Consider the following 25,893-nt stretch of genomic DNA (forward strand, 5'->3'; position numbering starts at 1 on the left):
TGCTGACATGAGTCAGTGTCCCTGGTTGTCACTGAGCCTGACTTGTTCCCATACATGCCCCGAACTTTGCAAGAAGGAAATGCAGCCCTGGGTGATATTCTAGAGTCGTCCATCCCCGGCATACGGTGGGCACCCAAGAGGTGTTTCTGGAACTAGTGGCACCAGAAACACATCCTAGTGGGGGTGTGATTGATGTGGGGAAGGAGGGTCTGCTCACATAAGAGGGTGTCCTATGTAGGAGGGAGGGGGCCTTGTTCTGAGTGACTCCAGAGAACAGAATAAGAACAGGTTTTAGACCCTTGTCATGTGGGACAAAGGAAGACCCAAATGTGAGAGTGTGGTGGGGGATGGTGACTGAGGCCCAGGGTAGGGCAGGTGTGTATGGAATACCCAGTCTGTCCCAGGCATGGTGCTAGGCTCAGTGAGCCCCATCAGGGGAAGGGGACTTTTCCTTGTTTATCCACTGATGTCTCCCAAACACCCGGAACAGTGGTGGGCTCGTGCAGGTGCTTCATGAACATAGGTTGAACGAATGAATGAGTGTGTTACTTAATCGGATCTCAGCAGCGTCATCACATCCAGTTTGCAGATGGGTAAACTGAGGCCTAGGGAGGTCAGGACACACATCTGCTCCAGCCGCTCATGGGGGGAGTCAGGATTTGGGGTCTGGGCTGCTGGATTTCAAAGCCCGTGCTCTGAGTCACCCCCTTGTCAGGGTCGTGATGGAATGTGGGAAAATACAGAATGCTCGATGCAGAAACAGTAGTGGGTTAAGGCCGTGGGGCCCTGGGGGTAACTGCGGCCACGAGCTCCTGCTTGGACCAGTGGGCGCTCGTTCAAGGAACTGGGTTAGGAGGGGATATGATGCCACCAGCCCTGGGGCCCTTTCAGGCCTGGACTGAGGTTATGGTCATCCTCAGCCACAGCACAGGGTCGGAGGGCCTGCTCAGGCAGTAGCAGGCACATGGCTGTGCCTTCCCTGGCCGGCGCAACAGGGCCTGGATCTTAGGCCGTTCCTGCCTGGGGACCTTCTCTTGGGTGGTAGCCGGATGGGCCTGGGTGAGGCCAGACGTTCATAGGAATACGTCCCTTCCCTCAGCCGGCCGCTGGGTGGATCCAGACAAGATTGCCCAGTGGACTTAACACGTTTGCCTTGGGATGCTCTGGGAGCCCAGGGCTGGGACCCGGACAGAGGGGGCTCCTTGCTGGGGCTCTGTTGGGGGGCAGTGCAGCGAGATCCCTCTCTGGAGGCCCTGGGTGAGAGCACTTAGTCTGCTGGCCCTCCAGTTCTCCTCTTCCTCCTCTCCCATGGGCTCCCCGGGGTCCCTGTGGCCCTGTCTGCTTACCTGGGGCTTGTCCCAGGCAGCAGACTGGCGGCTGGCCGGTGGCTGAGGAATGAGGGGGCTCCAAGGCACGGCCCCATCGCCAGCGGGCCTGGGTTCGGATCCTAGCCCTCCCATCACTGACCATGTGACCGTGGGCAACCTTCGTACCATCTCCGCGCCTGTTTCCCGATCTGTAAACGAGGATGATGGTCACAGTGCCTCTCTCTGAGGGTTGTTGTAAAGACGAGGTCATGAGAGGAGTGAAGATCTTGGGCGAGCTCTGGGCCTCTTGTGAGCAGTTAGTAAACGGGAGGTGTTGGGATGCTGACCTCGGCGCTCCTTGGTGGCACTGGGCAGCCCAAGGAGCTGTCGCCTTTTGTCTGTGCCCAGGGCCTGGACCCTGGACTCCACCTGTGTGAAACTGCTCGGCATGGGTGAGTGTCTGGGCCTGGTCGCTGGGGAGGGAGGAGCAGGCCCTTGACTCCCGCGGGAGGGCTCCTACCTTCTTCCCTCCCTCTCCTGCTCAGACGCGCTCGTCGCCGTGTGTCTCATCGCTTTTGTTCACTGAGGAGCAGTGATCGATGGATAGGCACCCCCTTCCCCATCTACGTTCAGGCCCCTCCCAGGAGTTCCTGCCGCCCCCCAAACTCGCCCCGCCCCACCCCAGCAGCTCTGCCTGGTCCCTGCTCCGTTCTCCGCCCGCCAGACCATCAGCTCCACAGAACAGGCACTGATGAGTAAGTGTTGAGGTTTGGGCTATGACCATGCGCTAGACCGGGCTTGGGGTCACATCGGGGAGTGGGGCACAGTCCCTGGCCTCCGAGAGCTCCCAGTCTGGTTGTTGCTTTATTAAGGCCAAGGTGGCTGTTCGGTGCCGACAGCGGTGCCTTGTGTCCAGGGAGGAGAGGCATCTGATGGGAGAGGTCATGGTCTGCCCTGTCCCTCCCTCCGCCTCTCCCTCTGACCCCAGCTTCTATGTTCCAGAGGCCGGGCCAGGTGGTGGGAACCCAGAGAGAAGCCGTTTGTGGTCTCTGCCCCTCAGCCTGGTGGGGAAGAGTCGCAGAGTCCTGGTACCGTAGCGAAATGCAGTGTCTTTAGGCTTGTAGCCTGCATTATCTGCCATGGAGACCAGTGACAACTCTGGTCTTTGTGTCCCTGTGACTAATGACGGCCGCATTAGCAGGCCATTATCTGCCCTAGATTCTCTAAGGACTTGACCAGGTGCCCTGAGACTGGGGACCTCCGCCTTGGTACTTCTGTGGTATTGCCAGGTAATTCTGTGCCCTGGAGGAGGTCTAGCTGTGCCCTGGCCGCTACCTGCCACGTGCCGGTAGCAGCCCCCTTTCCTGCTAAGCTGTGACAACCAGAATGTCCCCAGATATGGCCGGAATTCCCCGGGGGGACAAAAGTCACCCCCAGTTGAGAAGCTGCCTTAGATGGATCCGTCAGAAGAACCGCCTGATGCCAGGTGGGATGGAAATTTTGACATCCAATACCACCTCCCCCACAGAAAAAATCAAAAGAGGGAAGAAGTGCCCCCAACATCCTGTATTCCTTGGCTGGACACATGATCTGGTTTGGCACAAAGCGCACACATCCGCGGGGAGGTGGGAGGGCCCTTGTGGCTGGAGCAGCTCGGTGCCCTGGCCCAGGCCACCCAGCCCAGGACCTCTGGCAGAAGCCACCCCGTCCTCGCCAGGTCTGGGTGTGCCCGGCTCTGTGTGGCTGTGATGTCAGGCAGGTCACCAGATGGCCACCTGGAGGACACGGGACCTGTGTCGGTCCTGGGAGAGGAGAGTCAGAATGGGCGGCTGTCCTCTGAAACTTCTCCCTCACCTCACAGTATCTTGGTTTGTGGTGATGCGTGGGTTTGTAAAGTGTGGTACGTGCCTCCTTGCAGCACTATGGGCTTCAGGAGGCCAGGAACCAGCCGGTCTTGCCCATCAGCAAATCTCCAGAAATTTCCACGGTGCCCGGCGTACAGAAGGCTCAGTAAATATTTGTGGCATGATTAAGGGGTGCTTTTGGATAGCACAGGGATCCAGAGAGATAAAGCCTGGCTTTTCTATCCCCCAACGCCCCCCCTTGAACGCTATTGATCTCCAAGATTCTCAGAGCGACGGGGTGGCGCCCAGAGACGACCTCTCTAACACCAATGGTACACGGGTAGGTGTGTGACCTCCACCACTCACTTCTGGCGTGCACCCTGATTTGGAAAGAGAGGGCATCCCTGTCCTTTGACCAATACCTGGGCCACTAAGACAAGCCTTGGGTGAGCCTGGCAAAGCCTTGGTCTTGGCAAGGAGTGGCCAGCTGTCCCTGTGTGCGTCTGTCCCTCTGGCCAGCAGTGAGCACCTGCGTGGTTCGAGCTGCAAGCAGGAACCAGAGCCAGGGTCCCATTTCCCCAGGCCCGCTCTCCTTCCGTAGGTCACTTGAAGATACTCCTGACACTGTGACAAGGGGCAACCCTGGGCAGGCTGGGGTCACTGTAAGTTATGGCCTGAACGGGGACTGTTGTCCCTGAATTTAGCAGAATATATCTGAGATGCAGCGTGCGAAAGCAGGCCTCGACTCTTGCCTCTCTCCACAGCGCTGAGCCCAGCCCGGGAGCTGTCCACAAAGGGTCTCTCTCAGCCAGTCCTGAGGCCCCACCTCCGCCTGACCAGGGATTTGGATTCGGATTCGGGGAATTGGAAAGTCTCCCTGGCAGCACGCACCGACTTTTGGTTGTTTCCACATTTCACACCAACTAAGGGAACTTTGTATGGCTGTTGGGTTTGGGGATCCTCCCCTTTTCTGACTTTGACCCCATTTCCTGGAATCTTCACTTGAAAAGCATCGGGAAGCGGGTGGAGGCTGGGCGGGGAGGCTTCTACAGCTGTGTGTCCGCCTCAGGGTCAGGCAGGGGCGGCAGGCTGTCCCGGGGCACGTCACTGGGCACCCTTTGCCCCTCGTGGGGGCTGCTGCATTGTCAGACACCGCGGGAGAGGCTGCCCCCTCCCTCCCCCAACAAGCCTTGCTTGCATGGACCTCATCTCCACTGGGGCCCTGTCCTTGTGGGCCAGGTCTGCCGTCCCCGTTGAAGGAGGTCGTTGGGCATTGATTCACTCAACAAACATTTCTTGGGCACCTACTGTGTTCCAGCCACTCAGTGAGGCACTTGTGGACATCGTTATCTCATTTAATCCTTATAACAACCCTCTGTGGTGGGATTCTTGTGGTTTTCCTGCTAAAGAGGGGGCCAGGGACCAGAGAAGGGGAATCAGTCTCACTGTCACAGCGAGGCAGTGGAGAGTCGGGACGCCCCCCCCCCTCAGGTTTGATCCCAGAGGTCACGCTCCTCAAAACAATACCTGGGGCACGATCGTGGCAAAAGGGGCACCTGAGGACCCCCACCTGCCCCTACTGCCAGGGCCAGGGACTGCTTTAGAGCAATGGCAGTCCTAAGTATCGCAGCCCCGCCCCCTCCCGGGCAGGTGGCCGCCTCTCTGGGAGCGGGATGGAGGCGGGGTGGGCTCACCGCTCAGGGCGCCCCTCGTGCTTCCAGCCAAGGGCAGGCACACTGAGAGGAGGGAGTTTGGGAATTTTTTGTAGGGCAGGGCTGGGGGCTGCATCGGAGTCACCTGTTCCAAAGAGCCCTGTTACTGCCTTGGTGAGCACAGGTGTGGACCTTGTTTGAGTTGGTAATGAAGGAGGACCCGTGCTTGGATCCAGCTCCCTGTTTGGGTCAGCATCCCGGGGCGGACTCCAGCCCAGGGCAGCGGGATTCAGGGCAAAGCCATTTCGTGGTTGACACCATCCCCCAGTCTCCCTGCCCCCCATAGGCCCAGTCCGATTTCTCTGTTCCCTTCCCACAGCCCCAGGCAGCGCCTCCTCCCAGGTGTGCAGTTAAATGCGGGGGTGGGGGGGGGGCTGGACCTCCTGGTCTGCGGAGGGAGGGGCAGCCTGGCACCAGGGAAAGGCCCAGACACACCTTGGATGCAATCAAGGTGCTTCTGAACTTCGGACAAATTGCTCTGCTTTCCTTCCTTCCTTCCTTCCAAGATTTTATTTATTCACTTGACAAAGACACAGCAAGAGAGGGAGCACAAGCAGGGGGAGTGGGACAGGGAGAGGGAAGCCCAATGTGGGGTTCCATCTGGGATCATGACCTAAGCTGAAGGCAGATGCTTAAAGACTGAGCCACCCAGGCACTCCCCGCTCTACTTTTCTGAGCCTCAGTTTCCTCATCTGTATAATGGGGCTGATCCTGTTCCCTTGTGGGATGGCCTGCCCCCTCATGGGATGGCCCGCTCCCTGGTGGGGCTGGTAGGAAGACACAAATTTCTGATGCCCCCTCACAGGTGGGGAGAACAGAGAGCAGCTGGAAGAGGCACTTTGCTAGGGGAGCGGGGTGGGGTGGGGGAACATTAGGACTGAAGTGCTGGTTGCTTTGCAAGCTCAGCCGGAGCTATAACTGGGCTGTGCGGTGGAGGCCTCCGTGTCCCCTGGGACACGTGCATGGCTCGTGTTTCCGGAGGGCCTCGGATGCTGCCTGGCCAGCTCACCCTGCCTCGGCCGGTGGGCTGAGTATTTTTAGCTCTGATTTTGACGAGGTTTTTTCTGCCCAGACCTCTCTTATGGGACAAAACAGATGGCGCCCTCCCTGAGAGAGACAGAGCTTGGGTCTGAAGAAAGGGACTTGGAGCCAGACTGGATCCTAGTGGGCTTTGAAAGGGAGGCCTTCTCTGCTCCCCGTGGCCAGCCAGCCTGGGCAGCGGCGCTGGCCTCACCTTCTGCGGCCCCAGCTGGAAGCTGCCTGCCCTTCCTTGGAAAGCTGAGCATGTGCCCGGGTTGCTCACCTGCCTGCGTGGGCAAGACTCGTGTGTGCACCTGCCTGCCAGAGTGGCCGAGGGGGGCGGCGCTTGGGACCCCGGGGTCCTGTCCCCTCTCCTGGCCACATGCTTCTGACTCATCAGAACAAGAACGTGGTCATTTTGGGAGCGAGTTTTTAAAAATAGTCCCAGTCCTTCCTCCAGCTCTGCCCCACCCCTCCCTGATCACACCCTGGCATTGGCCCCAGACCTCTTCCCACACTGGTTTTGGGGAACCGCCTCCTGCCCGCCTTGGCCGGGGATCTGTTTGTGAAGCTCTCCTGGGAGGAGCGGTCCTGGCCACAGGCTGATTTCAGGGAGGAGGCAGCGCGGGCCCAGGAGTGGGGACGCCACGGGCCTCGGCCACCTTCTCCCCACTCCCCTCTCCCCCCAGTAGCAGTGGTGGGACTGAGCCCAGGGCCGGCGTGGGACCAGGGATCCCTTCATTCACTCAGCAGGTGTGTGTTGAGGGCTGCTGTGTGCCAGGCACCGTCCCAGGGGTGTGGAGAGAGCAGTGAACAAAATGCTTAGGCTCCCACCTTGGTTGAATGCACATTCTAGTGGGAGGAAGCTGATAGAAACAGCTGAAATGTCCAGGGGCCCAGAGGCGTTAAATGCTAAGAAGATAGGGCAGTGGCTTGATGGGGATGTGTGTGTACTATTTCAAAGAGGATGGATGGGAAGGCCTGTCTTTGAGCAGAGCTCTGAAGCAGGTGACTGAGCCATCCATGTGTATATGTCTGGCGGAAGAGCATTCCAGGCAGAGCAAGTGCAAAGGCCCTGAGGTAGGGGCATGTGTGGGTGTGTGAGGAGCTGCACCATAGTTGTCGTGATTGGGGTAGAGATGCTTTGTGAGGAGAGGTAGGATCTCCATTCTGGGAGGTAGTGAGGATCACACCATGTAGAGCCTTATAGGCCAAAGTGAGGACACTGGCTTCCACTTTGATGGGGTTGGAAAGCACTGGAGGGTTTGAGCAGAGGCATAACTGGGCTGTTGTGTGGAGAACAAAGCATGTGGGGTGAGGGGTGAGGGTGGAAGCAGGAGCTTCCAGTCAGGGGCTGTTTTAAAGGTCCAGATGCGAGGTGGTGACAGTTTGGCGGCAGCCGGGGAGGTGGCCAGAAGTGGTAAGAGTCTGGACGGACTTAGAAGGTAGAGCCAACAAGGCTTGCCGAAGGATGAGATGCAGGGGTGAGAGAGAGGGGGAGTCAGGGTGAGGCGGAGGCTTGTGCCCCAGCCCCTGGCAGGCGGGTTCGGGCATCGGGTGAGCTGGGAGGCTGGGAGGAGTTGGGGAGTGGGCAAGGGTTGGTGTGGACATTGACTTCAGGATGCCTGGCCGACCATGGAGCGGACGCGCCCAGCAGGTGTGCAGGGAGAAGCCGGGATGGAGTTCCAGGGAAGGTCAGGCCGGGGGTGTCCCTGCAGAGAGGGTGTCCCGAACCGTGGAACAGCCGAGGTTGCATGCAGGGAGGCATCTTCCAGTCTGATCAGAGTCCTGTGCCCGGAGCACCCACTGGGCCCTGTAGGAGGAAAGGGGGTGGGGTGGGAGCTGCTGTTGCAGAGGGAGGGGAGCAGCAGGGGGGGGGTTGCAGGAAGTGGGGGATGGGGCCCAAGCAAGTCCACTGGCTTTGGCATCTCGGAGCGGTGGGGGCAGACACCCCCCCACCCCGACCTAGATAGCTCAGCAGAGAATGGGGGGGGGGTCCTGGACAAGGTCCTCGCACAAGGGGAGCAGGGGAATCTACCTGGTGGTGGCTTGAGCCCGTGTGGGGTTGGTGAGGTTTTTGGATATTTGATCCTTAAGAAGAGCAGTCATGTGCCATCTTTTCGTTCGCCGGGAATGATCCGGGGCAGGGGAGCCAAGGTGTCTCTGGGCTGTCTCTCTTTTTCCCCAGAAAGACACCCCTCTCCTCTCATCCTCCTCCCACCCCCAGCCTCCAGGTTCCTCCTGGCATTGGCTCAGAGTCCAGGGTCCTTCATGTTGTCTAAGCGGGGTCTGTGTGTCTAAGTCGGGGGGTGCCGGCGCTTCTCCATCTGAAGGCCCCCGGGGTAAAGAGGTGTGGGTCTCTGAGCCCCTGCGGTGGGGAGTAGGAGGCACATGGCCCATCTGGGACGATGCTGGTGTCCTGTGATGTGAAGCCATCTTCCTGACTAAACCCCAAATTCTCTGCTCGTGGAAGCGTCTACACAGCCTGGGGAGGGGGGCAGTGCACAGGCCCCAACAGAGAGTGGGTGCTTACTGGGGACAGTCGGGAGCTGGGGCACTTCCCTCAGCTCCAGCCGCTGGAGCCCTGTGGTGGGCTGGGGGTGGGGAGCCAGGGCTGCCGGTGTGCAGGGGGTCGTGACTGCGGGTCAGCTTCTATCCCTGACCTCTAATCTTGCCACTGCCTGCTGTGCAGTAATGAGCCATGCCTTCTGGTGAGTTCCTGCCCATGCCAGGCAGCACTCCTTACCTCATTCATCCCTCCTCCAAAGCTGAGATACCTCCCTCCCCTTGGTGCAGACTCAGCTAAGAAGGTTCTAGCAAGTAGCGGAGCCAGGACCGGAATACGGTTTGACCCCAGAAACCCAGTCCTAGGCTCTGATCTGGAAAGAAACACAGGGCCAGAGTCCACTGGGCTCCTGGTCAGCAAAGCAGGCTGGGCTGCCCACACTTCATGCTCCTGGAGTGTCCCATGGGCCACCCCCTGCTGGGCAGGTGCACCTACAAACCTGAACTTGGGCCTCTCCTTTGTTCCTTTGTCCCCGGGCTGAGCTGGGGCCCTGAGGGCAGTAGGTGTGCAGTGAAATGCTTTTTGCGTGGGGACAAGGACAGGTAAGCTAGTCAACATGAAAGCAGGGGAGCCTGAGTCCCCCGAGGTGAGGGAGGGGGACTTGGAATGCCAGAGAAGCTTATGTTGCTGCGCTGTGAGTCCCCTTGGTCTCACCATGCCTGGGGCCACTCAGGGACCTCGGGTGCTCCTGAGGCAGGGACCTGATACCTGGGTGTCGGGTGGGGGGGGAAGCAGTCAGGCCTCAGCATCCCCTCTCCTTGAGGCTTTCGATCAGCTTGCGGCGCAGCTGGGAGCCACCCAGGCAGTCCTGGCCCCTGCCCCTGGCATCGCCTGTGTGCTGGGGGTGGGTGGCTGGCTGGGGCGCGCCTCTTGCCTGCTCCCCCCACCCCTGCTTTCACCGGCAGGCTTGGCCGCCTTCCCGGGGAGGTGCCCTGGCCTGGAAGGCCCAGCTCTTCTGGCCTCTCTGCCCCTGCCTGGGCTTTTCCTGCAGGCCGGACGTTCCGTCCTTCCCCTATATCAGCTCTGTCCAGTTGCACGGAGACAGACCTTCCTTTCCTCGTCCCGCCTTGTGCTTTGCGGCAGTTGAGGCAAGTGCTTTTCCAGTGTGAGCCTCAGCTTCCCCCATCTGAAAGGGAGAGGAGGCCCACCTCTCAGGTCTGGTTCTAGCGTGGAAATGCCATGTTGCTAGAATGAGTTGGCCGGAGCCACACTGGTGCTAGATTGCCCTGGAGGGGGCTACTGGGGAAACAGGCTCGGAAGGGTTGAAGGGGTAACACAAAGTCCATACTGCCCCCCTCTGGCCTCCCGACTGTGGGCCGTGGGGCCCCATCATGTGGACCACCCAGGAGGTGGCTGAGGGCCAATACCCTCCAGGGATGAGGACAGGACAGTTCAGCCTGTAGGAGGAGGCTTTGCCCCTGGCCCTTCAGCGAGGAACCTCTTGACCGGGGCTGTGGGGGGCGGGCGTGAGAGGAGGGAGGGGACTGGGGACCCGTCTGGGCAGCCCTGTTTATGTACATGGTCTGGCAGCTTCTCCAGGCTGGCTCTGGTTTCCCAGGCAACAGCTCCCAGGGATCGCCCCTGGAGGGGTGCCGAGTGGGTGGGCTCTTCTGCCCAGAGGCTTTCTCCTGGGGGCTGCTCCCCACCTGTCCTGCCTGGAGATCATGGACCAGGGGCACGCCTAGGAAGTCAGTGGGGGAAGAAGGTTAGCGGGTGGGGACGCCTACTCCGGGCTGGGACAGAGCCTCCATTGTCCAAGGCTTCAGCCTTTCACCAAGCCTCACCCCTGCCCACAGGGGAGGTTGCTCCTCGTAGCCCCTCCTCCCCCCTTCCCATGGGGGAAGCCAATGGAGTGGCCTGGCGTCTAGTGGCTGGGGAAGCTGGCCGCCTTGTCCCTCTGGCATTCGGAGGCTGGGGGGCGGGCAGGGAAGATGCTTCCCTCTCTCACCCCTGCACTCACCCACCCTATGTTTCCCTCGTATACTTCGTGCTGGGGATCCTGCTTATAACTAGCCCGGGGGTCCTGCCCTGGTTCCCCCACTCACAGGGACTCCCCGCTCAGGAGCTGTGTGGTGGGGGAAGCTCCCTCGGTCTCCACCTCGGCGGTTGGGGCTAACAGAATTAACAAAAGGACACTGTTCAGTATGCTCACTGCACGGCTGTGAAATGGTGTCAAGAGAAGGTCACCTCGTGACCTCAGGGCTGGTGAGGGTCACAGAGGACAGCGCCGGTAGTCCGGTGGGCGGTCTGTATAGACTCAGTGGGACAATCTGCAGAATGGGATGCTGGTCCTCAAAGAGCTGCAGGAGCCGGGCAGGGAGCTAGCATGGAGTAAGACCCCCGCAGCGTGGTCAGTTGTCATTTCATTTATACCTGCACGTGACAGCTGAGGCCAGGAGGCACAGAGGGGGACTAGCTTCCTGCGGTCTCACGGGTCTCTGTCCCAGGCTCTGGCTCCTGGATGTTCGCTTCTTGCTGGAGCTCCTTGGTGTTTCCTTGGAGGAGTTGCCTTGTCTCTCCAGGATTGCGCCCCGAGCTTCCAGCGGGCAACCGCTTGCACCCAGGGCAGAGCTGCAGGTGGCCTGCTGCTGTGAGCACAGTAGCTGGTGGTCCCCCTCCCACAGGGTGCTCTGTCCACGGCTTGCCTCCCTGCCCCTCCCCCTGCCTCCCCCCCTTGGTCCCTGTCTACCCCCCCCCCGCCTCCCCCCGCCCCACCCCGGGGTCTTTCTGCGCAGGGCAGGGGATACCTGAGGGGCCTGGAGTTCCCACTTCTCACCTGGGCTGTGTTTCTCTTTACATCCGGCAGGAAGCCCAGTAGCCACAGCTGCCCCAGGCCTGGGGACATGCCCGCCCCACAGGTTCCACAGAGAGTAGGTCCCAGGCAGATGAAGTTTCTTAGCTTCTGTGCTTAACTCAGTGCTGCTGAGGGGCTGTTGTCCTTCATGTGGGCTGGTGCTCTGGGCACAGACATGAAGAGAAGTCAGAATCCACGGAGGGGGTTGGCTGTTATAATCAGGGCTGTATGTGTCCCAGAATCACTGGGCCCTTTGAAAATGGACTTTCCCTGGCTGCATCCTGAGTTGTCAGAGTCATGGGCTTGGGACACATGTATTTTTTTCTTTTCTTTTTCTTTTCTTTTCTTTTTTTTTTTTTAAAGATTTTATTTATTTATTTGACAGAGAGAAATGACAAGTAGGCAGAGAGGCAGGCAGAGAGAGAGGAGGAAGCAGGCTCCCTGCTGAGCAGAGAGTCCGATGCGGGACTCGATCCCAGGACCCTGAGATCATGACCTGAGCCGAAGGCAGCGGCTTAACCACTGAGCCACCCAGGCGCCCCTCTTTTTTTTTTTTTTAAAGCTTCACAGCCAGCTTTGGGAACCATTTCATGAAATGGGTCGGGGGAGGAGAAACTGGGTCTGGGTTTTGAAGGTTAAGTAGGAGTTTGCTTGCTGGTTGTGAGCGGGAGTTCTACCGGAAGGGAATAAACAGCCTGAGCAAAAGGACCCAGGAATGTAAAACAGGTTGGCAAGGTTATGGGCCTGAGGAGCCTTCATGAGAGCTGGAGCAGAGTTTCCAGTTGGGGAGGGCCTGGGAGCTGCTGAGCCCTGAGAGAAGGCAGTGGAGAGGGGTAGAGGCGAGTCTTTGAGGGCCTTGCTTGGGTCCTAGACCTCATTCCGAAGGTGACAAGGAGAGTCTGAGGGCCTGTGCTGTGGGATATTCACGGTGACTGCAGGGGGCTGGGGGCAGGTCAGCCCTGGGTCTGTCTGACAAAAGGCCAAAAGCCGCAGAAACATCTGGAAGGCCTGGTTGCTTGGAGGAGTCCTGGTCCTGACCAGCCCAAGCTCTGGTTCTTGCTCCCCTGTCCCACACATTTCTCCTGGCTTCCAGAAGATGCACACAGCTGCCTCTGAGATCAGGTTTGAGGTGGGTGGGTGGGCCAGAATCTGTTTCTTGTTTGTCTCCTGCCAAGGCTGCCTGGCAGTCCCCTTTCCTGCAGCAAGGCTGCCTGACTTGGATAGGCCAACACCAGCTGCTTCCCCAGCTTCTGGGACTGCATTTCTACCTGTCTGGACCCCTGCCCATCCTCCTCTCCCCCACTGACCTCTTGCTCCAGAGGCCAGTTTTCCCCATCCTCAAACTCTGGGCCTGACTCGGGCAGCCTCCCTAATTAACAGGAGTAAATCTTCAGGCTTCCTCCAGGAAAGAGGGCTGGGGCCACTCTGTTGATTATGGGTGGGAGATGGCTGGGAGTGAGGTGATCTTGGGAGAAGGGGCAGGTGCAGGCAGGCACAGGGTTTCCCACTGGGCCTCTGGGCTGCATGGACCTTGAACTCTAGAGGGAGGAAGAACTGATAAGCTCGTGGATTAAATTAGAGCTGGGAAGATACCTGCTCGAGTGAGCAGGGCTGCGGAGGGTGGAGGGAGGTGCTCCCTCGGGCTGCGCTCAGCTTGCTGGGTGGTCCGGATCACTGAGCTGACCCCGCTTGGGCCCACCCTGCAGGCTGGGAGCTGGGGCTTCCTCCCTGCCTCCTCTGTCTCTCGCTCTGCCTGCACGTGGCCGAAAAGTTACAGCCTCCTGCTAGCCGTTCTGCCCTGGGGTAGCTGGAAGGAGAGCCCTGCTCACGGAGTCTGCCTGTCTTGGCGGTTGTTTTCCAAGAGCTGACCCTCAAGAGGATAAAGTTGTCCATGACCCTGCTGCCCAAGCTCGGGCCAGCGAACGTCATAGAGCTAGCAGTGGCCGGTATTCGCTGAGAGCACTCTCCGTGTGAAATGCCTCGTTGCATTGGCACGGGACCTCTGCGTGGCAGGGGCTCGGAAGGGAGGTGACAGCTGTGCTGCCGGGAAGTGGAAGAGCTGGGACTGGAACTCAGATCTTGCAACGGATCCCACCTTTTGCCTGCTGCCCTTAGGTCTCTGCCTCTGCAGAAGGAGAGCCGCGGGCCCTTCCCTCCCAGGCTTGGCTTCTGCACCTGAAAAGCCAGACAGAGGGTCCTGTTCAGCGTAAAGGCTTCCTGGTTCTGACCTGCTATGATGTTTTTGCCTTAATGTTCTTATTTATTTATTTAAAGATTTTATTTATTTATTCGAGACAGAGACAGTGAGAGAGAGCAAGAGAGGCGAGAAGGTCAGAGAGAGAAGCAGACTCCCCATGGAGCTGGGAGCCCGATGCAGGACTCGATCCCAGGACTCCGGGACCATGGCCCGAGCCGAAGGCAGTTGCTCAACCAGCTGAGCCACCTAGGCGCCCTAATGTTCTTTTTTAAAACATGGGAATGGTTATTTTTATTGTTCTTTCTTCAAATGCTCACCTGAGCCCAACACCCCTACCGTCTGCGGGGCTTTCCTTCCTGGCCTTTTCCTCTGTGCACTTTTCAATCCACGTGGCTTCTGTACTCTGGGGACTCCCTTTGGTTTCCCACTGGCTTGCCTTCACCAGCCTGAAGGCGTCTTTTGCCAGAGACTGTCATGGCAGGACGAGCCTTTTCAGAGAGACCCTCGTTTCAGAGAGCCTCACAACACCTTTCTTCTTGCTCAGACTCCCACCTTGAGAGCGCCAGACCATGCTTAGCTCAAGGAAGACTTTAAAAAAAATAAAAATAAAAAAAAGGAAATAGCCAAGTGACTGCACCTGTTTGCTTAAGCACGTTCACGCCCCTGACCTGGCTCCTTGCTTGTGGCAGCCTGGGGGAGGGTCTGCGCGGGAGCCGTCCTGCCCATTTTACAGAGGGGAAGCCCGAGACTGTGAGAGGCTGAGGTCGCACTGAGAGGAGAGACAGAGCCCAGCCTGCAGGCAGGTCTGGCTGCCCCAGGCCGCTTTCCCCACGTCCCCATAGTGAGCCTCCCCGCAACCGGGGCCCCACCCCTCCCGGGGTATGGAATCCACACACTGGGCCCCGCTGCTGTCTCCCGTTTTGGTGCTGGTAGCTTCAAGGGCGGGCATCTTGGCGCTGACTGAGCCTCCTGGCATTGTGTGGTTGGCCTTAGGTATGCTGCTGGGAGCCCCCTAGGACAGGTGGTGGGACCCCCTTTGCACGGATGAGGATACTCATGAGACTCAGCTCACCTGCTGGGGGACAGGAGACTCCAGCCTGAGTCCCCGGCTTCCCCAGCGGAGCCGTGCCCACCGCAGCCTGTGTTAGAAGGGTTCATGATGGCCACGTACCAGCGTGACCCGGGACCCTTCCAAGGGCCTTACATGTGTTTACTCTTAATTGTCTTAGTAACCTGGTGAGGTGCTATTTTTTACTTATTTTATTTTAGGGAGAGAGAGGCAGAGTCCGGGGTGGGGCAGAGAGAGAGAGGGAGAGAGAGAATCTTAAGCAGAGTCCATGTCCAGCGCAGATCCTGACGTGGGGCTCTGTCTCATGACCCTGAGATTATGACGTGAGCCAAAATCAAAATCAAGAGTTGGACATTTTAAAAAAAGATTTTACTTATTTACTTGACACACAGAGTAAGCAGGAACACAGGCAGGGGGAGTGGGAGAGGGAGAAGCAGGCTCCTTGCTGAGCAGGGATCCTGATATGGGGCCCAATCCCAGGACCCCTGAGATCATGACATGAGCCAAAGGCAGATGCTTAAGGACTGAGCCACCCAGGCGTCCCAAGAGTTGGATATTTTAACCGACTGAGCCATCCAGGTGCCTGAGGCACCTGGGACTACCCATTTTGCAGATGAGTAAACTGAGTGCCAGAGATGGGGGCTAAGTGACTCATCCAAGGTGTCACAGCTCCCGAGTGGGGAGACCAACATGGCGTCAGGTAGCCTGAACTTTCTCCTAACTGTTGGGCCATGAGGGTGTCTAGTGGCAGCGATGGTTGCCCTGAGAGACCCCTACTCCCTCCCCAGCACCCTTCTGAGGCTAGGGGCACATCTGTACAAATGGTGACCACAGGGCTATGGACGTGCACGGAGCTTGCGGGTCCGTGTCCTCGCCTGGAGACCTCACTGCCCCAGATTAGCCTGAAGCAAACGCCCCCAGATTCCAGCGCCCAAGTCCGGAGAGGCGGTGTGGTTAAAGGAGGGAGAGAAGGGCTTAGAGCCAAGCCTCCCGCCGAATCCCCGTGTTGTCACCTGTTCCCTTGCCTCTGGGACCTCAGGCAGATCCCTCCTTCTCTGTGCCTTGGTTTCCTCATCTGTAAATGCAGGCAGGCAGGTAAAGCTCTAGGCTCCATACATGCTGGTGTCTCTCTTCTTTCCTGGGGAAAGCCTTGGGCTTGGAACAGGGGATAGGAATCAACCCTAAAAGGTGAAGAGAAAGGGGAGTACAGCTTTCTGGGCTGGAGGGAAAGGATCCTGGGTTTCTGCATTATCAAAAAATTGTATCTGAGCAGCAATTTGCATACGGGCTGGGACTAGGCACCTCTCTTTTCCCTCCTGTAAAATGGGCATCAGTCTTCCTGTTACTTCCTCAGTGGTTCCAAATGAGCCCCAGGGAGGAGGGGCCCTGCGTGAGGAGGGCTGTGTGGCTGTTGTGGGATCTTTTGACTCGCGAGGGAATTTGCAGACATTTTTGTTTGTTTCCCAAAGCCCTTTGCCGAAGATAAAATTTTAGTCTTGACAGTTCTGAGTTCGGGGCGACAGGGCACTGCCCCCTATGTAGTGGAAAGTGATTTGCGTCCAACCAAAATGCAAATTGCATTCTCTTTGACCCAGCGATCCACTTCCAGGCTCGTGCCCTAGAGGCTCATGTATCCATTTGCTCAAGGCCCTGTGTATGGGGCACATGAGTCACTGCCTTGTTCAGATCGTCAAAACCCTGGGGATCCCTCGGCGTCCAGTGGTAGAGTTACATCAGTTACGATAGAGCCAAAAAAAAAAAAAAAAACCCCAAAAACCCTGTACTACGCAGCCGTTCAGAAGAGTGAGGCTGATGTCTGTGTCCTGGTGTGAACTCATCACCATGGTTCTTTTTTTTTTTTTTTTTTTTTTCATCACCACTGTTGTTAAGCTTAAAAAAAAGGCAAGTGGGTCACAGCAGGTGCAGTGCGCCCCTTCCCCCCGAAGTGGGAAACAAGACGGGGATGCAGGTACAGGGATAAGCAGGACACTTATGGAACATTCAGGACCCCTAAGGACCTAGTGCGGGCAGTCGCTTCGGGGGATTGGGGCAGACTGGGCGTACTTAAGCCGTCTGGGGTTTGAGAGGCCCTAGAGCATGATGAACTAATGAGCATGGTGTTGGGGGCTCCCGGCCTGTGTTCGAACCCTGGCTCTGCCGCTCAGTAGATGTGTGATCTTGGGCAACTTAACCACCCTGGGCCTCATTTACTCGTGGTTTGGATTAATAGCTGTTAATATTTGTAAAATGCTGAGAACAGCATCTGAGCCATGGTAGGCGCTATGGGAACGTTGGCTGTTATTAATTAATTGCCATTTACATGCGTTTTACGTTTATTTAGGAAGCCAGTTTAAAAAAAAAAAAAATAAAGCCTTTAGGATTGGAGAGGAAAGCAGGCCTGTAGCCAGTGTGTGTCAGAGGCTGATTGGACTGGAGGGCTCCTGCTTTCCCTCCAGGACTGGCTCTCCTCTCCTCAGAAAGGCCTAGAAGGACAGCCCCTAGCTCAGGATGAGGGGTGCCAGGAATGAGTGGGAAGAGCCTTTCCCTCACTGCTGGGACTTTTGGCAAGGCTGGTGAAGCCCCCACCAGGAAACAGGCCAGGAAACACTGGGCTCCCAGTCCAAGCTTTGGGATTCTGCCCCTATCTCTGGCCATCTGCCTCTCTGCATCCCTTCACTTCCGATACACCCATGTGCCAAGGCCAGTGGCCCCTCACCAGCTGGCCAACTCAATGGGGCTGGACGGGGAGAGACAAAGAGAGAGTAAATGCCCTTCGGTGGGGCTGCAGGTGGGGCTGGTGTGAGGGGCCCGACTCCGGGGAGCTGTGGTCACTGGGGGGCTGGGATGAGGACGTGTTCGGCCACATCCGTGACAGTTCAGGCATGATCCAGCTTCTGGAACACAGGGGCCAGAGCATAAGCCCGACCTCTGGGGCTGGATTTCATGTGCAAGCCAGAAGGGAGGAAGGGGGTTATCTAGTGGGCCCACCAGGGTCCCCAGGGTCTCTAGGCACTGAGCCAAGGGAAGGTCTGTGGTGGCACGGGTTTTCTGGGAAGATGGGGTTATAGCTCTGCAGTTGCTGGTTTTCTGGGTTAATGATTTATGGGGGATGGGGGCTGGGCTTTTTCCGGCGCCTTCCTGCGCTCGGGCAGCTGCTGGGGAAGGCGTGGGAGAGTGGGTGGGCTGGAGTGCACAGACTGAGCCAATGACCCCTCTCTGCTTGTTGAAACTTTGCCCTTGAACTCCATCTAATTAGGTTTCTGGCCTTTTTTCACAGGCGAGCGGCTGGGACGGTGCTGGTTTGAGCTGGACCCTGTCTGATGGCTTCCTCCAGCCCTCCTCCACAGACTGCTACAGGTACCGTACCCCAGGCTTCCTGCGCGGCCCTCCTCAGGTTGGGCCACGGGGCTGGTGGTGGGCACTAGTGCTGGAGCAGGCTGAGCCTGCCTGTGAATCCCGCTCTGCCACCGGCTAGCTGTGCCCCCTTGGGCAGGTGACTGCCTCCTGCTGCCTCAGTTTCCTTGTCTGCAACATGGAAGTCATAATCTCCTTCTCCAAGAGGAGGCTGTAGACAAGGGATGGTTCTTCACCTGAGATCCCCTGGAGATTTTAAGCTTTTTTTAAAAAAAATTTTATTTATTTATTTGAGAGGGTGGGCGAGAGAGAGAGAGAGCACAAGCAGGGGCAGGGGCATGGAGAGGGAGAAGCAGATTCCCCACTGAGTTGGGAGCCCGATGCGGGGCTCGATCCCCGGACCTCGAGATCGTGATATGAGCTAAAGGTAGAGGCTTAACGGACTGAGCCTCCCAGGCGGCCCTGGAGATTTTAAACTTTTAAGAGCACAACCCACAGACATGACAACAGGAGTGACGTGCTTGGGGGTGGTGAGGGTTGAGGGGAAGGGCCGGGTCATCAGCAGGGCAGTGTTGTCAGAGTTATGGGCCGCCTGTCTTTGGATCATCCTCTGGGGGCGCGGAGAGCAGACAGGTGGCCAGTAAAGGCTTTTCCACCAGCACAGCCCTGCTGCCGACACTGTGCACTTAGTCGAGCGACTTGGTGTCTGCATGGCTTTGCTTCCTCACCCATAAACATGGGGACAGTAATGACACCCTCTGGGGTGCTGTTGCAAGGCTTAACCACGGAAAGTGCTGGTGTGTGGTAATCAATCGCTCCATGAACAGGAGCTGTTATGCCTGTGGGTGTCGCAGGACAGGGGGCTGATGCTCTGCTCTGAGCCCGGGGCGGAGACCACCAGGGGCCTCTTCCTCCCCGAGCCTTCGTGTTCGTCTCCGAAGGGTGGGGACCCACACAGTGAAGCCGTCTTCATGGCACACGGGTGGCTTCTCAGGTCTCCTGCGCCTGGGTTGGCTGTCCCTGGGCTGGGCCAGCTCTGGTCTAGCTGCCTGTCCAGATGGGCGGGAAGGGCTCAGGTCAGCCCTCAATTATCCAGGGAGGGACCTCCTGATTTTTCCTTCTGATAAGGAGCCCTGTCTGGACAGCCCAGTCTCAGGAGCACGGGAACAGAGCTGTGGGGAACAAGGCATCTCCTGGTGTGTGACTGTGACTTGGGTCGCAGGAGGCTCCCTGCTCTGTCTCCTGCTGTGGGCATTTTGCCCCCTTTCTCCGATTCACCAAAAAGTGAGGGGCGCCTGGGTGGCTCCGTGGGTTAAGCCTCTGCCTTCAGCTCAGGTCATGATCTCAGGGTCCTGGGATCGAGCCCCGAATCGGGCTCTCTGCTCAGCGGGGAGCCCGCTTCCGCTCTCTCTCTCTCTGCCTGATTGGGATCTCTCCCTCTCTGTCAGATAAATAAATAAAATCTTAAAAAGAAAAAAGTGAGAACAAAATGACCTTATGATTACATCAGCTCAGTTCCATTCAACAAACATCTGACCTGTATTGTTCCAGTTGTATCTGATATTGCTGGCTGGTATCATGTGCTAGAAACGGGCTTTCTGCCATTTGCTGATGGTTGGAGAGCTTCCTGCGGCCTTACCAAGTAGAATTCAAATTCCCCCAAACACCTCTTCATGGTCCTACGGCTGCCAGCCTCTTTGCTTATCATGTCTTCGGCTCCCCTGGGTTCCAGGCCGCGTGTTCTCCCCTTCTGCTGTGGCTGCAGCCTGGGGTACCAGCCCCCGTCGTGAGCCTGGCAGACCTTTATTCATCCTGCGAGGCTCTGTGCAGGGGCGGCCCCGTGTTCAGCGTTGTGCCAGGCCCGGCCAGCGCGAGCCCCCAGATGTCCCTGGGCACGGCTCAGGCCCTGGGGTTCCAGGATCATCTCTTGCCATATTTGCCTGCCTCTCCCTGCAGTGAGCTCCTTGACACTGAGGGGCTGAGTCTTACTCCTCTTTGAACCTCCTGGCCCCGGGGTCTGCTGGGAACAGTCTCCTGGATGCAGACGTGACTATGACCGTCTTGCCTGATGTCCCTGCACACAGTCCAGGGCTGGGGGTGGGGGCTCTGTGGCCGGGCCTGTGCCTGGGAAGGCCAGTGTATTTCCCCCAGAGCCCGGGGTGGGGCTCGGACTCGTGGCAGTCACCATAATAATCGTAAGCATAACAAAGATAATGGTAACACCACGGCAGGCCCTGACAATGGGCGGGACCATTATCGGCAATGAGCCCGGGCCTCACACCTGGCTATCTCACGCTTGGCTCCCGACACCTGTTGGTTCACTCTGCCTTCTCCCTCCTGTCCCCTGTCTGGGCCTCCCAGCAACCCCGAGAGCCGGTTGCTATTCCTGTCCTCGTTATAGGTCACTAAGCTGCAGCCAGGGGGCTACTGAGACCCTGTGTTCATAGGTCGGCATCTAGGAGAGCTGGGGTTGGAGCCTGGTGGTCTGACTGACTCCCTGGTCACCACCTGATACTGGCCAGGCACATGGGGTCCCCACTGCGACTCAGGCCGATTTAAGTACGAGGGACCAAGGACACTGAGGCTCCTGGGGTCAGGGTGCATCTGTGTGTGGTGTCAAGAAAATAATGGGTGGGGACTTTGTAGACTCATTCCATCATTTTTAAACTTATTTTGCTTTTTTTTTTTTTTTTTAAGATTTAGAGCATGTGCGTGTGAGAGGGAGCTGGGGAGAGGGGCAGAGGGAGAGTGAGAGAAGCAGGCTCCCTGCTGAGTGGGGAGCCTGACCTAGGGCTCCATCCCAGGACCCTGAGATCCCGACCTGAGCCGAAACCAAGAGTTGGATGCTCCACCAACAGAGCCACCCTAGTGCTCCAGTGTTTTTAAACTTTTAAAACCACAACCCATAGGGGTGCCTGTGTGACTCCATAGGTTAAGTGTCTGCCTTCAGCTCAGGTCATGATCCCGGGGTCCTAGGATTGAGCCCTGCATCAGGCCCCTTGCTCTGCGGGAAGCCTGCTTCTCCCTCTGCCTGCCACTCCCCCTGCTTGTGTTCTTTCTCTTTTTCTCTCTGTCAAATGAATGAATGAAATCTTTAAAAAATAAAATAAAACCACAACCCACAGGCATGAGAACAGGAGTGTGCACACACATGTGTGTATGTGTGTGTGTGTGTTTTCAGCAGATACTTACTGTGCACCTACCATGTGCTGCACACTGGAGTGTAACAGTGAGCAGGATAGACTGGAATCCTTCATGAGCTCACATTCTCGTTAGGACACAGTAAAATGCATAAAAGTGTCAGCCATCACCACTGACGAGGGCCATAGACAAAAGTAGAGCAGGCAGGGCCATCAGGGAGTCCAAGGGTGTCTCTGTGGGCTGTTTTGGTCATCTGGAGATGACCCAGAGTAAAGACCTGAAGGAGGTGAGAGCAGGAGAAGATATCTGGGGAAGAGCATTCTGGACCCCAGGATGGAAGGTGCAAAGGTCCTGAGGCTAGAGCACATCTGGCATGTTCATGGTGCACCAGGGAGACCAGTGTGGCTGCTGTGGAGTGAGCGAGGGGAGAGCGGTGGAAGATTCAACACCCCCTGTAGGTCACAAAAACAATTAATCCGGCTTCCAACTCAACCCCTGGATTTCCTTTATTAGTTCATCATCTCAGGGCCTGGTGTCCAAGGGCTCAGCCAGCTTCTGAAAGCAGCAGGGCTCAGTGGAGAATGTAGAATGGGAATGAAGACAGAACGAGCTCCGAGCTGGCTCTCCACTTACTCGATGTAAGGTTGTGGGTGTGTCACTTCGCTGCTTGAATCTCTGTGACCTCGTCTGTCCATTGGGGGTGGTCGTGAGGCTTAGACCAGGAGCTGCGTGGGGCTCATTTCAACCTTCTCAACCAGGGTTTGTGTCTCTGATCTGGGGAAGGAGCTTCAGCCACCGGCCACATCATTGCCTGTCAATGTTGGCCTGAGCTGTCCCCAAAGCTCCCAGGAGGAGAGGGGGGCCCCCCACCTCAGAGTCCCCCATCTGGTGGGGAGGAAGCCTGAGCTCTGGGCTTCAGCTGCACTCCAGTAGCTGGGGAAGGGGCTTTGTGAATTTGATACATTTGCACCTGGAATGTTCTGCTCTGCAAACTCCCAGGTCCTTATGGGGAAGGGATTGGGTTTTTCTAGTCCAAGGACTACTAATGTGGGATATGCTCATCTGTCTGTCAATTGTGCCATCCAGCTGTCTGTCTGCTCCATCTACCTTCCTGCCTGCCTATTCCTCCTTCCAGCCCTGAGCACCTATGGGGGCTGAGCCCACAGATGTGATCCCGGCGTCAAGGATCCCGGCTGGGAGAGACCTTACTGACAACAGGTGTTACTGTGTGATGCGGACACACAAGGCCCTCGGCCAAGGGCTGCATCTACTGGGCAGTTCCCAGGCAGGGGTGATTTTGTCCCCCAGGAGACACTGAGCAATGTTTGGAGACACCTGTGGTTGTCACAGCTGGAGGCAGTACCTGCTTCTAATGGGCAGAGGCCGGGGATGCTGCTGTCCATGCTGCAGGACGCCCACCATGAAGACCCAGAGCCCCAGAGTCAGCAGGGGGGTGGGGCGGGTGGAGAAACCGCGACCTACTTCCCAGTTCACGTTCACCTTGGCCATATGGGGCGGGTGCTGTTTTTATTATCCAGTCTATGGAGGGAGAAACCAAGCTTCCAAGAGGTGAAGATACTTGCCCAGAACCACACGGCTGGTAGGGGGCCCTGGCAGGGCCGGAGCACGAGCTCTGCATCTTGTGGCGTGAGCTACAGTGGAACCGAAGGGGCGGTCAGCTTTGCAGACTTCTCTTTTTTTAATTTAATTTTATTATGTTTTTAAAGATTTTATTTACTTCTTTGAGAGGAAGAGAGTGAGTGCAGGACTGTGAGTGAACATGAGGTTGGAGGAGGCAGGAGGAGCTGGGAGGAACGGGGAGGAGGGACGGGGCAGCGGAGAGGAGGGGCAGGGGGACAAGCAGACTCTCTGCTGAGCAGGGAGCCCGGTGCGGGGTTCGATCCCAGAGCCCTGGGATCATGACCTGAGCCAAAGGCAGACGCTTAACTGACTGAGCCACCCGGGTGCCCCAGCTCTGCAGACTTTTAAAACCAGGCCACATTGCCCTTTGGTTTTGGAGCAGGTTGGCATGAAGTAGGGAGATGGCAGAGTGAACCCCTGAGGTTCTGTCCGGCCCTAGGTTCGAGGAAGGAAGTCCTCCAGGGGAGAAGACCAGGGACCTCAGCTTGGTGAAGTGGGTGGAGAGGTGAAGGCCCATTAAGCTCTTTAGGAGAGAGAATCCATTCCTTTTCTTGTTTAACAGAAGTTGCTGAGTTTCCACCGTTGGCCAGGCCATGACCCGTCCTGGCCGTGACCCATCCCTTAAAGGGGATCTTAGGGATCTGAGATCGGCCCAGGCATACAAACAAGCAAAAACACATCCTCACAGGTTATACGGGGAGGAACGGACGCAGAAAACAAGGGGCTGCAACGGGGCGGGGGGGGGGGGCATGGCGGGGGCGGGGCTCTGCTTCAGTTGAGCTTTGATGGACAGCGGGAGGGCACAGCCGGGCCGGGAATCGGGGGCGCAGGCTCCTCGCCCCGCCCAGCAGGTCTGTGCCCTGGTCCCTGCAAAATGGCTTCCTCTGGGCTCCGGACACCCAGGAAACTGTGTTTCCTGTGGCTGGGCTGTGTGCACGACAAGTGTGTGTGCTCACTTACACGTGGGAAGAGCACGCAGGCACGCACACGAAGGGAAGGACGCATGCAGGTGTGTGCTCACACGCACACGTGCAGGTGCAATGAAAAAGCCTCCTTGCTGACAAATGGGGAAAGAGGAAACAGGAAAGGCGGACATCCAACCAGGCTTTGCTCCCTCCTCTCGGTCTACTGCTGGCCTCCTTACCGCCCTCACCCACCACGGGTCACCCTTTCGAGCGCAGGGAGGCCAGCCGGCCCGGGCAGGGGTCTCCTCGAGTCCCTGGGAACTGCCGTCACGCCGTCCCTCAGGCCCACAGCAACTCCCCGTGGTAGCCATCGCCTTTGACCAAACCAAACCCCAGACCCTGCTTCTGCTAACTCCTCCCTTTCAGGAGATCAGCTGGTTCCGGGAGGCCCTGGCCCCTCCCCCGAGGCGGAGGACGACCCTGGAGAAGCTTTTGAGTTTGACGACAGTGACGATGATGAGGACACCAGCGCTGGCCTGGGTGTCCCAGGCGTTGCTCCAGAGAAGGACATCGAGGACGCCCCACTGATCCACTTGGACTCCACCCCCATCACTGGTAAGGTGTTTTTGGGAGCCTTGGGTCCTCCCATTTCCGGGCCTCTGGGGCTACAGAAAGCCGCGAGCCTGGTGGAAGCTCCAGGCTCCCAGGGATGCCTCCCAGCCGCTCCACTGTCCCCAGAAGCAGGAAGGGAAAAACCACTGAGAAGTTGCATTCCAAGGCTTCCCTCGGGAACTGGAGATTCCAAGCGTTCCTGCAGAGTCTGGCTTACTTTGACACATCAGTCATGGACGTGGTGGGCCCCGTATTGGGCGCTGGGCACAGTCGCTGCCCAGGGCTTGTGTCTCCGAAGCCCATCTTCCCTGGCAGCTTCTCCCAGGGAGTCACACCAGCTGGAGAAGCCACCCCCCAGGCGTCCTGGTGGCCCTAGGGGTGGGAGCGCCCTGATAAGGCGGTGTTAAATGGCAGCTTCTGGGCTCTTGGGTTGTGTCATCTGGGAGAGACTGGGGACCGGCCTGGCAGGAACTTCCTGCAGGCTTGGGGACAAGGGGCTCCTTGAGGAGCTGGGGGTGGGGGGCAGGGTCAGAGCAGGCAGGGCGGCTGATTCCGGTTGGAGTTGGGACGTGGGCCACAGTGGTGGGAGGGGAGGTGGTGCAGGTAGGACAGGTAGGGGAGCTTAATGACAGCGCGGTGGCGGGGGAGGGGGGAGGGAGACAGGAACCCAGCAGGCACCCAGGTTGGCCCAGGCCCCGTCTCCGGCACCCCAGGGAGGCTGGGAAAAGGGGGCGGGGATGGATCGAGTCCATAGGGACCAGCCTATGGTCTGACGGGCTCTCCTCTGCTCTCTTCCCACAGACCCAGACCCAGCAGCCTCACCACCCCAGACACAGTAAGTGAGCCCTTGCTTTGGTGGTTGGAGAAAGAGGAGACACTGGGCAGGAGGGGTGGAGGAGGGTGCTGCTGTCCCCAGGACCGCTCCGGCTTTGGCTGAAGCTGCATCAGCCCTTCTCTCCCTCTGTGGCCTCCTCAGCCAGCTTGGGGATGGGCTGCACGTCTGCGGCTGGGGGGCCGTAAAATCAGAGGCCTCTCAGGGTTTTGCTCACTGCTGCTTACTGCCTGGCTTTGGGGACCTGTGTGCTTAGAGAGTGGTGGGCCTGGCTTTAAATCCTGCCCACCGTGGCAGGGGAAGGGGTCTCCTTTGTCCCCTGGTGTGCTGAACCGGGGGGGCCTGATTCTCAGGCTGGTGTCACCCAGTGGGAAAGCTCAGAAATGCAGTTTCCCGCCCCGGGTCCCTGGAGCCAAGGCAGATCTGGAGTCTAGGGTCGGAGTCCCTGTATTTGCCATCCAGAGTGGGTGGGCCTTGGGAAGGTTTCTGCTGGGCCAAAGGTAGGGATCGGCCTCTTGTCCCTGGCAGGGCCTGCCCGCCTTCTCCTTGTGAGTCCTGGAGGCCAGGCTGGGTGTCTGGCTGGTGATGGTGCAGTGCTGGGGTGGTCACTGATGGCTCGGAGAGCTGGGGTCATATCATGCTGTTATTATCAGCCCTGCTGGTCACGTAGCTCAGAGAGTGTTTCTGGGAGAGGGGCACAGCCTCTGCCTTCATTGAACCCAGCTGCCCACTCACCTGTGCTTGGACTCAAGCTAGGGCAGCCCCAACCCCCTTAAAGACCATCTCCTGGCCACAGTGGGGTGTGAGCTCTGGAGGTTCAAATCCTTACCGAGCCCCTCCCTAGCTGGGAGGCTTTGGGCTGCCTGGGAACCTCTCTGAGCCCCAGTTTCCCTGTCTGT

At 58.0% G+C, this 25,893-nt stretch overlaps 1 protein-coding gene across 12 annotated transcripts in view; it reads left to right on the forward strand.

Annotated features, from left to right (window-relative positions):
* ARHGEF10L (Rho guanine nucleotide exchange factor 10 like) overlaps nt 1-25,893 on the forward strand; it is a 156,890-nt gene that overhangs the window by 37,476 nt on the left and 93,521 nt on the right. For 9 of the 12 annotated variants that reach the window (XM_082685574.1, XM_082685569.1, XM_082685561.1 and 6 more), the window contains exons 2-4: nt 17,787-17,866; nt 23,977-24,165; nt 24,964-24,997. In XM_082685574.1, the coding sequence (XP_082541700.1) occupies nt 17,830-17,866; nt 23,977-24,165; nt 24,964-24,997 (260 nt within the window). In that variant the 5' untranslated portion in view covers nt 17,787-17,829. Of the gene's footprint in view, nt 1-6,441; nt 6,637-8,968; nt 8,992-17,786; nt 17,867-23,976; nt 24,166-24,963; nt 24,998-25,893 lie in introns of those variants that run through there. The other 3 variants (XM_082685563.1, XM_082685570.1, XM_082685571.1) reach the window with 3 other exon arrangements.

This window comes from Mustela nivalis (assembly GCF_964662115.1).
Source record: "Mustela nivalis genome assembly, chromosome: 10".
In the NCBI taxonomy this organism is placed as follows: Eukaryota; Metazoa; Chordata; class Mammalia; order Carnivora; family Mustelidae; genus Mustela; species Mustela nivalis.